Raw genomic sequence first — 14889 nt, forward strand, 5'->3', positions numbered from 1 at the left:
TTTCTACACACGCATCGGCATAATTATGCCGTCACTTTCCAACACTTTTGATGTATGAAACGCTGCTAGATCCGGCAACTTATTATTTCCATCGTCCGATCTCTTTCATGGCTAGGCTTCGACTCCTCTCTAGAATACTCTAAGTCTTCTCTACCAGCCGAGAAAAGCGCGAGAAGAATATTGCTTTACCATTGGTCAGTTTACTCAACAGCCAATAGCTATACAACATTCTCCCGCGTCAGTCCGCGTTTTTCATCAATAACCAATAGCAAAATAGTAAATCTAATGACTGCACTTTTTACCGACGTAATTATCTAATATGCTGCAGTTTTTCTGATGCATAAAGTTATTTACTATTGTTATTTATACCTGAATTAACTTTCCCTTTACCATAAACTTACTTTACAAAACTATTCTACAAAAATTCCCTTTGTCCATATCCATACTTCTTCGAAATGTTCTCACACTACATCCTACTACATAAATCGTTAAACAATTATCTTCATATTAACTTTAAACCACACTCACGCATCATTCATACTGCTAAAACACATTTATAACATTTTACACACACAAAAAGGAATAATAACACTTTATGAAAATACTATAACAGTTTATGAAAAACATTCTATTACTTTAGTGCACTCTAGTGGGCACAATCGAAACTAAAATCGCAGTCCCCTTATCTAATATTGTCCTCTATCAGCTGATACATAAACTGCGTGCGCGTCCAGTCTCGCGTCACCATCTGTCACTATCCAGCTCTGAGACACATCTCCCACTTAACCGCCTCCAAGGCAGGATCGTTATACGGCGCTATGCCTCAACATGGCCTTATGTCGGTGTATCTCCGTAGACGTACCCATCAGCGGTGGGCACACAAATTCTTGTACGTGGAAATGCCTAAGAGAGCGTCATGCACTCCGCCTCGCCTTCCGTATACGCCTCCCGTCCCCCACGCGGATCCTCTATGCTCTCATTCCTTTCCCCCGTCTGCTCCTATTCCTCGAACATATCCGCATCCTCTACACCTCCCGCCGTCTTGAACCCCCTCACCCCCTGGTTGCTCCTCTCCTTTCCCATCCCCGCCCCCTGCCACGTCTTCACCGTTGTGTCCCCCCTTCCCTCCATCTCTACACCCTACATCTCCTTTCCCAAAGTGGCTTCCGTCAACTCCCCCTCCCGGATGATGCCCTCTCTCCCTTCATTTATCCCTCCTATCAACTCTGATCCTCACTCCCCCTCCTTTCCTCTGTCCTTTCCCTGGGCTCCCTCTTCCCCCCCTTCCGTCCTGTTTTCACCCCACTACACCTATCCCTACCTCCCTTGTCCCCCCCCTCCCGAGTCCTTTTGTATTCCCCTCCTCTGCCTACCCCACTCCCTGTCGCGTCTGCCCAGCGCCCCCCATCCCTCTTATGGGTCCTCCTCCTCCATCAGCTCCTTTCCCGGCTCCCCCCCCTTTTTTATTTTCCCCTCATCTGTCCAGTTTCCCCCCACCTGCTCTCGGCTGTGGTCTGTCACCTTTGACAACTTTTTAGTGCAGTGTTCCAGTGACTGTCCAGTGTTGTTCGTCTTTCTCGTGTTGCGAGCAGAAACCATGCTGTCGCTGGGTGTGAATTTTATGTCTTTTGCGAACGGAAACCAGACCGTCGCCGTGTTTTTTTAATTGTCTGTCTATTGTTTTACCTGTCTGCTTTGTATGTATTTTCTTAGCGTCATCATCCCTCTGTTCTTTGTTTTAAGTTCCACGATTTCTTTTCGCCATGTTACTCCTTAAGTCTCCGATTTTATCGCCTGTTTTTATTGTTTATTCTCTTCATCTTTCTAACGAAGTCTGTAGGCTGAAGAGCGGCATACTAAGCTGCTGCCAGCCCGCCCCATTCGGGGGGAATTGAAATTCAATAAAGGAAAAAAAAATGCCTAAGACGAGGTAAGACGGGCATTTGAGTGCATTACTGTTCGTGTTCAGTCTTGTTACCACGCCTGGTGGGGTATACAAGGTATTTGAAAATTCCAATTACAAATTTCTGTAATTTGTAGAGGGGAGTGAGTGGATAATATTTTGAATAGGAACCCATGTCCGGAAAAGTACCTCTTCTGTTTTACGACGGTTTCATTTCAGATGCTTAAGTCATCCACTTCTCCTTGATGAATTGAATTAGGAGTGACGCAGTGCAGTTACTAGGTAACAATTCGAAAGGAAACATAACGAAACATCCATTTATCATTGAAGCTCACCTTTTTGTATTAACACTTAAACATTACGTGTTTACATTTTTCCAAGATAAAGGAAAAACCAGCGTACTCTATGTAGAAAAGAGTACTTATGCACTGCATCTGCAGCTCGATGTGGGGACATGAACGTTGTTACAGACATTGTACTTATGAAGCAGTCTCTCAGTTCCATCTGTTGACTCTTCAGTTTCTAGTACAGCGGCCAGAAATCGTGGCACCAGATCGTCCTTCTGCCTCTACAGGAGTCTCGTAAATTACCTGCATACGGTCCCACAACAAGTAGACCATAGGAGTTAAATCCAGCGATCTCGGCGGTCACGCAGTTGATCAGTCTTTCACCATAGCGTCCGTTGCGATGTTTCCGAACCGCACGTGAAAAGTAAGGTGATGCACTATCATGGAAACCACATTTTCTGACTCACATTCAGTGGCACAGCTTCCAAGAACGAGTCCACGACATTTTGTAGGAAGCTCAAGCACGCAGGACCAGTTAGCTTGAGGGGAAGAAGGTATGGCCGCTTCACGTGACCGTAAAGAATACCTGCCGATACATCAATACCAGACTGGTGCTGAAATCTTTGAACATGCATGACACGAAGGTTTTTGTCTGCCCAGACATGGCTATTCCATCAATTCAGAACACAGTCCCTAGTGAACTTTCATTCATCTGTACACAGAACTCCACTTGGAAAGACAGAGTATAGAGGCAGCTGGAAGGAACCAAGTGCGGTAGGTAAAGCGTTTGTATAGAGGTGCGTTTACAGATAACTTTTTACGTTTTTCTTGAATAACTCGAAATCTGTGGCCTCCAGCTAAAACGTATCCCAGCAAAAATTTAACCACATTAAATTTCCTACAAAAAGTTCCCGTTCACTTTTTCTGTGGAGCTAGAACTCTGCACATAGTGAGTGAAAGAATGAGAAAATCTCTTGCATGACTTTTGAAGATAGTCTGGACATTGAGTGTTGCATAAAACTACATCGGTAGTGGCAGGTGACTCACCCTGTATATATAGGGGTGATGCAGCTTGGACGGGCCACACAAAATGTATCCAGAACGACGAAATAATCCGGATGCGGCTATTGCTGGGTTATTACTGATGGATGCGGCACATTTTCTCACATATCGAGGTCCTCATAGTTTTTAACGTTTATAGGTACAGAATTTTGGTTATGTTTTCGTTTAAACTGAACGTTATAATTTGTACCGTGGCACAGGGAAGAAACTTCAAATAGGACTTCAGTAACATAACTTGTGTTGGACTTGATCATATACACTGTCTTATCAGAAGTATCCAGAGAACTGTTAGTTGACATTAATTTGGGGTGTGTCCACTCTCAGCCTACATGAAAATTTGAATACTGATGGGAACACTCCACGTGGCACGACGAGGCAGGTTGAATGTGGAGTGGAATGATCCAAACGACTGTTCTGCAAATATGCCGCATTCCAGTAAAGGCAATACTTTCTACATCTCGGCAACTGCTTCATGATAAAGACTTTTTAATTCGGTTATAGTTCTCAGAAGGTGTTTACGAAAATTAAAATGTTCTGTTGTTCTTATACGCAAGATTTTGTTAACGGGTGAAGCATCGTTTGTAGAACATTCGTTGTATGCAGTATGGGACACTTGAAAACCCACGCTAAGCGACAGAACTGGGTAAACACACTTCATCTGTCAACATGTGGTGCGGGCTTTTCAAGAATTGTACCACTGGTCCCACTTCTATTGACGGGATCCTAAGTAGCCACAACATTCAAATGTCCATTTTCTACCGAAAATATGAAGAGGCCAAAATTTTGTCAGAGACATTTTTGTGTTGCTAGTAGCCAAGTTTGAAAACGTGATTTTTTGTTTCATCACACACACACACACACACACACACACACACACACACCGTCGACGTTAGATGACGGACATCAGACCTAAAATCTCCCAATGAACCTAACAGTATTCAGGACATCAGATAAAGACTGAAAAGTCTGATACCCTCTACAATCTCTCGCAGTTTGTCGGGCTACTTACCTGCTTTCAATCTCTATGGAGATGTATAATGTCCAAGTGAAACAGTACACTTGCGACAGATCACGTCATTTATGTATTTCTCGAGTAAGTCGTGGATGGACATTAGTAGCAAAAATTATCTATAGAAGAATGGAATGATTGATAGAAGCTGGACTGATGGAAGATAACATTGGCTTCTGGAAAAATTTGTGGCAATACAGACTCTATGACTTATCTTAAAAGATAGGTTGAAGAAAGGCAAATCTACATTGTGACATTTATAGATCAGACGAACGTTTTGTAAAATGACCATTCGTTGTACAAAAAAACTATGTATTTCTGCATCTGTACCCTGTATGATCCACTTAAGTACTACTGCATAAAGTTGGTTGTAGTAGTTTAGGTACCGCCTGATATACGAGTACGATGTTTCACTTTAATTATGGGACTGTTGTTTATATTACTGGAATATTATTGCACGATAAGTATGATTTATGTATTTGTTGTGTTGTGTGGACTTCTCTTTTATTTTGTGCACCGTAACTTTCACTATCCCTAGTGTGCACGTCTTCCGTCTGTCAAGGATGTTTGGTAAAGATATTCTGTCCTTTGCTTTGTTAATGATATAAATTTGCTTGTTGTGTTGGCTATGTCTTACAAATGCACTGTCATTGATGTTACCCAGAAAATGTGGAACTTTCCCAGTTTTACGTTCGTTTCTTTCTCCTGTGGTAAACTGTATATTTCAGTTCTAGCATTGTGAGATACCTTCGTTAGTATTTCAAGGACGGATTACGATCGTTGTTTGGATTCTTTCATCTTGACAAACTTGATGCTGTATCAACTTAAAGGAAAATGAGATTTGCTTTTAACTGAACTGTTTTACCTTGTAAGTATACATATTTGATTTTGCACCCAAGTTTTTGTTGAGTTATATCATTTTCGACCACAATGTATTTTCTCAAATGTTTCCAGTTTCGATGTTGATAGACACCCAGTGATCGTGGTCTATGACCGAAACCGGTAGTTGATATATAGGTCTGATCGTTAAAAGGCATTTTATAAAGTACTTTACGATTTTTGGTTCTCATCTGATAACAACTGTAGGAATGGATTGGTTTTGAAAATATGTTGTAAGATGGCTATCAACAAAAGTAAAGCAAGGGCAAGGTAATGCTGAGAGAAATATATTAGGCAATGGGTCACTAAAAGTAGTAGACTGGATTGTTCATATGTGAAACAGAAAACAGACGATGGATGGCATAAATAGGATATAAGAAGGAGTTTAAAATGGTAAGAGAAATTCTATAAAAGAAACTGGTTCCGTATCATCACATAAAAATTCAAGACTTTGGAAGAAAAGAGTAGCAGCGAGAGGCCTAATATTGATAATAAGGATACAGGCTCGCATGAACGGACGTTGCATTAATTATGCAGTTATGAAGTGGAGTTTCCGTGCAGACTTACGAGGCACTAGTCTTCAGACTAAGAAAAATGGCAACATCGGCAAAAACTACAAGTTATAATGGAAGAAACACACATCTCTAAAACTCTTCTTTAGGGGTAAACTGCTATTTTTGACCTGGAGCAATGAAGTTTCCTCCAAATTTCCTGTACCTACTTTTCATATTTCGGAATATCTCATGGTTATTGCCATTCTAGTTTGCAATAGCTGATGGAGGTTCAAAATTTCTTCTGGTTTTTCTAGCGCTGTTGCGAACTTCACCTTTCTTTTTCCCAGCAACTTATTGAACACTGTTTTCGTCTACGAGATGTTTACGTTATGTATAGTTTCATCACATTACCGTTTTTATGTGACATGGAGCTACAGAATCGATAGGGCACACAGAGCCCTCCCGCCTTCTACTGGCGTGTAGTTTACGCCTGAAAATAGTCAGAAGGCGATGCACGGGAAGTCACGAGAACCCGGAATTTACCCCAAAAGTGTTATTGTGCGCATCTGTCACTGTTTAAATATAGTTCTTACATATTTTAAATTAGCTGTTTATTCATATAACTGTATATTCATATAGCTAATTGAAATTATAATTAATGTATTGACGTTGTTACTAGTTATAGGAAAATAATATGAAACCATATAAAAATTCCTGGTAGATTCAGACTCTGTGTTGGGCCGGGACTCGAAACCAAAACGTTACCTTTCCTCGCAGGTGCTATACCAATTTAGCTCTCCAGCACAACTCACGGCTGGCCATGTGAGCATTAATTTGCCATTAACTCCCTCCTACTTTCCACAGTTTTCCCGCATACCTTGTTTGACTGGTACGCGTCGAACAGACGATATTGAGGAGAAATGGCTTAGCAACGACGTAAGGCACGTTTGGAGGATGAACATTCACCCTGAAACGGAGAGTGTGCTGACTTGAAAATCCTTGGCAAATTGAAACTGCCTGTTGGAACGGGACTGTAACCTGCAACCTTTGCCTTTCGTGGGCAGGTGCTCTAAAGCTGGAAAATAGGGAGAGAGGTACGAGTGGAGTTACGGCTTCCAGCGACAATCGTGTGTCATGCATGGTGTAGTCAGATGGATGAACGTTTGCCCTGAAAGGTAAAGATTCCGACTTCGATTCCAAGTCCGGCACACAATTTTTATTTGCCAAGAAGTTTCAGATCAGCACACAGTCTGCTCGTAGTGAATCTTCATCCTGCAATGGAGTGATATCATCCGTCGAACCTAGTTTTCTGACTTAGTAATCGTGAGTTGGTGCTGACGCGATATACAAGCCTTACAAGTGATTGTTAATTTTTTCTTGGACGTTACATGCGCAAGTCTGTCAACGACACGCTGCGGTGACGAGGGCAGGTGGCTGGTACCAGCCAGCTCTGACTGTGGCCTCTTTGCCCTGACAGGTGGGCGTGGTCTCATCGTGCCTGAACTGCACCGGATGGAAGCCGTGCGTCTACTCGCGCATCGACACGAATCTGCCTTGGTTGAAGCATGTGCTGGCCTCGGCAGGGCCGCCACCGGAAGTGTGTTACTCCTGTAGTCTCTGCCTTCTTTACGCAATAAATTGTATGTTTCTATAACAACCTACCACTTCTGCTTCTAATGATTTATGTTCCACTCAGAAATATGTATTTTCAAATCGAAGGCTACACACATTTGCAGACAGAATCCCCGCAACGCCATTTTTCATGTTGATTGCTCAACACAAAAGTTTTGTCTCTAGTACAGATAGTGTTGAGGATCAGTGGACAAAGTTCAAAACCATCGTACAATATGAGTTACATGTGCCAAGCAAGATCGTAAGAGATGGAAAAGAGCCGCCGTGGTACAACAACCGAGTTAGAAAACTGCTGCGGAAGAAAAGGGAACTTCACAGCAAACATAAACATAGCCAAAGCCTTGCAGACAAACAAAAATTACGCGAAGCGAAATGTAATGTGAGGAGGGCTATGCGAGAGGCGTTCAATGAATTCGAAAGTAAAGTTCTATGTACTGACTTGGCAGAAAATCCTAAGAAATTTTGGTCTTATGTCAAAGCGGTAGGTGGATCAAAACAAAATGTCCAGACACTCTGTGACCAAAATGGCACTGAAACAGAGGATGACAGACTAAAGGCCGAAATACTAAATGTCATTTTCCAAAGCTGCTTCACAGAGGAAGACTGCACTGTAGTTCCTTCTCTAGATTGTCGCACAGATGACAAAATGGTCGACATCGAAATAGGTGACAAAGGGATAGAGAAACAATTAAAATCGTTCAAAAGAGGAAAGGCCGCTGGACCTGATGTGATACCAGTTCGATTTTACATAGAGTACGCGAAGGAACTTGCCCCCCTTCTTGCAGCGGTGTACCTTAGGTCTCTAGCAGAGCGTAGCGTTCCAAAGGATTGTAAAAGGGCACAGGTCATCCCCGTTTTCAAGAAGGGACGCCGAACAGATGTGCAGAACTATAGACCTATATCTCTAACGTCGATCAGTTGTAGAATTTTGGAACACGTATGTTCGAGTGTAATGACTTTTCTGGAGACTAGAAATCTACTCTGCAGGAATCAGCATGGGTTTCGAAAAAGACGTTCGTGTGAAACACAGCTGGCGCTATTCGTCCACGAGACTCAGAGGGCCATAGACACGGGTTCACAGGTAGATGCCGTGTTTCTTGACTTCTACAAGGCGTTCGATACAGTTCCCCACAGTCATTTAATGAACAAAGTAAGAGCATATGGACTATCAGACTAATTGTGTGATTGGATTGAAGAGTTCCTAGATAACAGAACGCAGCATGTCATTCTCAATGGAGAGAAGTCTTCCGAAGTAAGAGTGATTTCAGGTGTGCCGCAGGGGAGTGTCGTAGGACCGTTGCTATTCACAATATACATAAATGACCTTGTGGATGACATCGGAAGTTCACTGTGGCTTTTTGCGGATGATGCTGTGTAATATCGAGAGGTTGTAACAATGGAAAATTGTACTGGAATGCAGGAGGATCTGCAGCGAATTGACGCATGCTGCAGGGAATGGCAATTGAATCTCAATGTAGACAAGTGTAATGTGCTGCGAACACATAGAAAGAAAGATCCCTTATCATTTACCTACAATATAGCAAGTCAACAACTGAAAGCAGGTAATTCCATAAATTATCTGGGAGTACGCATTAGGAGTGATTTAGACGGTACGGGCTGTTGTTGAAGTTTCGAGAACATACCTTGACCGAGGAGTCAAGCAGTATATTGCTCCCTCCTACGTATAACTCGCGAAGAGACCATGAGGATAAAATCAGTGAGATTAGAGCCCACACAGAGGCATACCGACAATCCTTCTTTCCACGAACAATACCAGACTGGACTGGAAGGGAGAACCGTTAGGGGTACTCAAGGTACCCTCCGCCACACACAGTCAGGTGGCTTGCGGAGTATGGATGTAGATGTAGATGGAGAAGAGAACCTTTTGTAATCATTGCACGTAATTTTTCGAGTACCTATCTTACTCAAACTATTCACAGTACTTTTGTAATTGGCGCATTACAGATAACCAACGAATATGGATGTAATGTTAATGGATGAAATTCGAGGGGTGATCAGTAACTAAGGCAACACATTTTTTCCTCAACCAGTTCCGGTTGAAAAAGAAAACGCGGAATTTGTTGTGGGACATCGTGGAATATTCCTGCTTCTGCCCCTGTAGTTTCATTAAATTCCGGTAGGTGGCGGTGCTACACGTAACCTTCAAAATGGCGTCTGTAAGAGAGGTGCGTTCCAATCAGAGGGCTGTCTCTGATTTTCTTTTTGCCGAAAACCAGAGCATCGCTGATGTTCATATCGTTTGCGAAGTGTCTACGGATAGCTAGAGGAAAATAAAAAGCATGGTGGCTCGTTGGGCTATGCGTCTGTTATCACCGCAACACAGTCGCACAAGCCTGTTCTGCGTGCCAGCCGGCTGACAAGGCAGTGTTTCCTGCAATGTTGATCGACGGATCGACGGATCACATCCAAACACATAGCTGCACAGCTGGACACCTCTGTTTATAGTGCTGACTCACTCCCCACCAGTTGGGGTACTCAAAGTAGCAGCCCGCTGGGCTGCTCACCACCAGCAGAAGACCACAACGAGAAATGAAGGACCATCCGCGCGGAATTGTTTGCGCGTTCCCAGGCTGATGGTAACAATTTTTTGTCGAACATCAGCAGAGTCAATGAAACATCGGTTCATCGCTTAGAACCTAAAACAACAGCAACCCATGGAGTGGCGCCAAACTACCTCTCTTCCCAAGGAAAAGTTCAAAGGCCCACCCTCATACAGGTAATGGCGACTGTCTTCTGTGGCTCTGAATGGGTTACTCGGTTTGATGTCCTCCTCCACGGTGCAATGATCATCTCCGCAGTGTGCTGTGCCACCTCCAGGAAACTGAAGAAACGCCTTTATTGTGGTCACAAAAATGCAAACGAACTTATTCTTCTCCGTGACAACGCAAGGACTAACACTAAGTCTGCACACTCGCGAGAAGCTCACAAAATTTCATGGAACTTTTCTTTCTCATCCACCGTACAGCCCGTATCTTGCACCTTCTGGTTCACATGGTTCAAATGGCTCTGAGCACTATGGGACTTAACATCTTCGGTCATCAGTCCCCTAGAACTTAGAATTACTTAAACCTAACTAACGGAAGGACATCACACACATCCATGCCCGAGGCAGGATTCGAACCTGCGACCGTAGCGGTCGCGCGGTTCCAGACTGATGCGCCTAGAACCGCTCGGCCACTTCGGCCGGCTTGCACCTTCTGCCTTCCATCTGTTTGACCCAAGGAATAATGCTTTCGGCGGGAAGCAGACGTATATCATGGGGATGCATTGCTGCAGCAACACTTTGACGCCGACGTCGACCAGTATAGTGGTACCATGTGGGCAAACTGAGCATGCCAGTAAGATGGTGTAAGGCCATCGCATTGAGTGGAGGTTACATTGAAAAAAAAAAGATATTGTAGCCAGAGGAGTGAGGAATAATAGGGCGTATTGGAATCTTAAATAAAAGCAACCTGCTTTTAGAAAAATTATGTATGGCCTTACTTGCCGAGCGCCCTTCGTATCTGGTTGCACTGCTAGGATGTATGCTCTTGGAATTTTAGTAACAAACCACATCGTGACTGAGAAGACCTTTAAACCTGAATGAACATCTACACTGTGTGATCAAAAGTATGCGGACACCTGGCTCAAAATGACTTACAAGTTCATACCAATCTCCATCGGTAATGCTCGAATTCAGTATGGTGTTGGCCAACGCTTAACCTTGCTAGCAGCATCTACTCTCGCAAGCATACATTCAATCAGGTGCTGGAACGTTTCTTGGAGAATGGCAGCCCATTCTTCACGGAGTGCTGCGCCGAGGAAAGGTATCGATGTCAGTCGGTGATACCTGACACGAAGTCGGCCTTCCAGAATATCTCAAGGGTGTTCTCTACGATTCAGGTCAGGACTCTGTGTAGGCCAGTCCATTACAGGGATGTTACTGTCGTGTAATCACTCCGCCACGGTCCGTGCATTATGAACAAGTGCTCGATTCTGTCGAAAGATACAATCGCTAACCCCGAACTGCTCTTCAACAGTGGAAAGCAAAAAGATGCTTATAACATCAATGTATGCCTGTGCTCTGATAGTGCCACGCAAAAAATCAAGGGTGCAAGCCCCATCCATGAAAAACACGACCACACCATAACACCACCGCCTCCGAATTTTACTGTTAGCACTACACGCGCTGGCAGGTGATGTTCACCGGGCATTCGCCATACCCGCACCCTGTCACATATTGTACCGTGATTCGTCACTTCTCACAACGTTTCTCCACTGTTCATGCTCCTTACACCAAGAGAGGCGTCGTTTGGCATTTACCGGCGTGCTGTGTGGCTTATGAGCAGCCGCTCGACTATGAGATCCAAGTTTTGTCACCTCCCGCCGAACTGTCATAGAACTTGCAGTGGATCCTGATGCAGTTTGGAATTCCTGTGTGATGTTCTGGATAGATGGTTCAAATGGCTCTGAGCACTATGGGACTCAACTGCTGTAGTCATAAGTCCCCTAGAACTTAGAACTACTTAAACCTAACTAACGGAAGGACATCACACACATCCATGCCCGAGGCAGGATTCGAACCTGCGACCGTAGCGGTCGCGCGGTTCCAGACTGATGCGCCTAGAACCGCTCGGCCACTTCGGCCGGCTTGCACATTCTGCCTTCCATCTGTTTGACCCAAGGAATAATGCTTTCGGCGGGAAGCAGACGTATATCATGGGGATGCATTGCTGCAGCAACACTTTGACGCCGACGTCGACCAGTATAGTGGTACCATGTGGGCAAACTGAGCATGCCAGTAAGATGGTGTAAGGCCATCGCATTGAGTGGAGGTTACATTGAAAAAAAAAGATATTGTAGCCAGAGGAGTGAGGAATAATAGGGCGTATTGGAATCTTAAATAAAAGCAACGTGCTTTTAGAAAAATTATGTATGGCCTTACTTGCCGAGCGCCCTTCGTATCTGGTTGCACTGCTAGGATGTATGCTCTTGGAATTTTAGTAACAAACCACATCGTGACTGAGAAGACCTTTAAACCTGAATGAACATCTACACTGTGTGATCAAAAGTATGCGGACACCTGGCTCAAAATGACTTACAAGTTCATACCAATCTCCATCGGTAATGCTCGAATTCAGTATGGTGTTGGCCAACGCTTAACCTTGCTAGCAGCATCTACTCTCGCAAGCATACGTTCAATCAGGTGCTGGAACGTTTCTTGGAGAATGGCAGCCCATTCTTCACGGAGTGCTGCGCCGAGGAAAGGTATCGATGTCAGTCGGTGAGACCTGACACGAAGTCGGCCTTCCAGAATATCTCAAGAGTGTTCTCTAGGATTCAGGTCAGGACTCTGTGTAGGCCAGTCCATTACAGGGATGTTACTGTCGTGTAATCACTCCGCCTAGGTCCGTGCATTATGAACAAGTGCTCGATTCTGTCGAAAGATACAATCGCTAACCCCGAACTACTCTTCAACAGTGGAAAGCAAAAATATGCTTATAACATCAATGTATGCCTGTGCTGTGATAGTGCCACGCAAAAAAATCAAGGGTGCAAGCCCCATCCATGAAAAACACGACCACACCCTAACACCACCGCCTCCGAATTTTACTGTTAGCACTACACGCGCTGGCAGGTGATGTTCACCGGGCATTCGCCATACCCGCACCCCGTCACATATTGTACCGTGATTCGTCACTTCTCACAACGTTTCTCCACTGTTCATGCTCCTTACACCAAGAGAGGCGTCGTTTGTCATTTACCGGCGTGCTGTGTGGCTTATGAGCAGCCGCTCGACTATGAGATCCAAGTTTTGTCACCTCCCGCCGAACTGTCATAGAACTTGCAGTGGATACTGATGCAGTTTGGAATTCCTGTGTGATGTTCTGGATAGATGTCTGCCTATTACACATTACGACCTTCTTCAGCTGTCGGCGGTCTCTGTCAGTCGAGGTCGGCCTGTCAGACGAGATCGGCCTGTACGCTTTTGTGCTGTACGTGTGCCGACACGTTTCCACTTGATCATCACATCGTAAGCAGTGGACCGAGGGATTCTCCATTTCTTCTATCAATCCTGTCTGACACGTATCCCAAACTGATGGTCAACATTTAATATTGGTCGAACGAAGATTTAGTAAGCTACCTCCCACGTGGTTGGACTTCACTTCCTGAGGAATCGTCCAATAATCACAATATGGCAACTGCCTTACCTGCGATTAGTTTTACGTCATTTTCACATTAATATGTTCATTGCCCATACTCGTGGGTACTGAATATATGTGAATGTCACCAATGACGGTTCTACAACTGGGTAATCATAATAGGGGCGTTCAATGAGTAGTACACCACTATTTTTAAATTAGCACACCCCATCTTGGCTGTGTTGTTGTTTAATTAATTACGAACCAAGTTTCGGCCTTTCGTGCCATACTCAAGTGATTGCGTTTATGTCATTAACATATACTGCAGGACATCTAGATCAAAATTGACAACAAATTGAGAAAAATATTCGCTCTCCACGAAATGCCAGATGTAACCTCATCATGTTGTAAAAAGATCATTACATGATATTGGGAGCACGTCATATTTAATAAAAACAGGTTTACTTTGGTATGTAAAAGATGAACACATGTCCTTGAGTCGTAATGGATTTCACTATCATTACGACTCAAGGGCATGTGTTCATATTTTATATGCGAAGGTAAACCTCATTTTATTAGATATGACGTTCTCCTTCTATTATTTATTAATCTTTTTACAAGATGACATTTTTACGTCTGGCATTTCGTGGGGAGTGAATGTTTTTCTTAATTTGTTGTCAATTTTGAGCTTGATGTCCCGCAATATATGTTAATGACATAAATGCAATCAATTGAACGTGGCACAAAAGCCCGAAGCAACAATACAGTCAAATGGCGGTGCGTTCATTTAAAAATTATTCTATGACTGTTGCTCAGCAACATCAAAATCGGCGCGGTTCGCGACTGCACTGGCGCCACCCAAGCACGCCGTCGCTGTTACGGCGAGCAGGTCGTCGACCCCAGCGGTCGTTGGCACGCCGCGTTCCAGACGACGCTACGCAACAATTGCTGCGCGCCGCCCGCTCCGTACGACATTGTTGACATTCAACCGAACATTACTAACTACGCTGTTAATGTACTAATATGAAAATGCTTTATTGGACACGAAATTACGTGACAAACATTTTTTCTTTAGTTTACTGTGTATAGACTCAAAATATTCATTTGTTCGATGATATATGTTATATGTTTTCGTCACATTAGTGAAGCAAACTGACACGAGTGACATACCATGGTAGAACATTTGTCGTGATTAAGTGTAGAGACAATCCATTACACTATTGTAAAACTGTTTAATGATTGACTTTCAGTGTGACACAGAACACAAATATTATCACGAATGTGAAAGAGTGTAGAAGGTACATTTTTAACAAGAAGACTAAAGGTTTAACATTTTGTCATAAATAACCTTTGTTATCTGTGAACATTGGATAAATTCCAACCTTTTTTTGATGAACAATCAAACTGTGTTTTAAGACAAACCAGGCGAGATGACCGTGGCTCCGGCGCAGTTTTCCCAGGATTTCTGACCGCACGTAGC

General features: G+C 43.7%; 1 protein-coding gene across 1 annotated transcript in view; it reads left to right on the forward strand.

The window, feature by feature from the left end:
• Window positions 1–14889, forward strand: part of LOC126234860 (complement factor D-like) — a 151758-nt gene that overhangs the window by 53691 nt on the left and 83178 nt on the right. The window contains exon 4 of the mRNA XM_049943601.1: window positions 7112–7231. Within this exon, the coding sequence (XP_049799558.1) occupies window positions 7112–7231 (120 nt within the window). The remainder of the gene's footprint in view (window positions 1–7111; window positions 7232–14889) is intronic.

The sequence above is a fragment of the Schistocerca nitens genome, chromosome 2 (genome assembly GCF_023898315.1).
Source record: "Schistocerca nitens isolate TAMUIC-IGC-003100 chromosome 2, iqSchNite1.1, whole genome shotgun sequence".
NCBI classification, from domain to species: Eukaryota; Metazoa; Arthropoda; class Insecta; order Orthoptera; family Acrididae; genus Schistocerca; species Schistocerca nitens.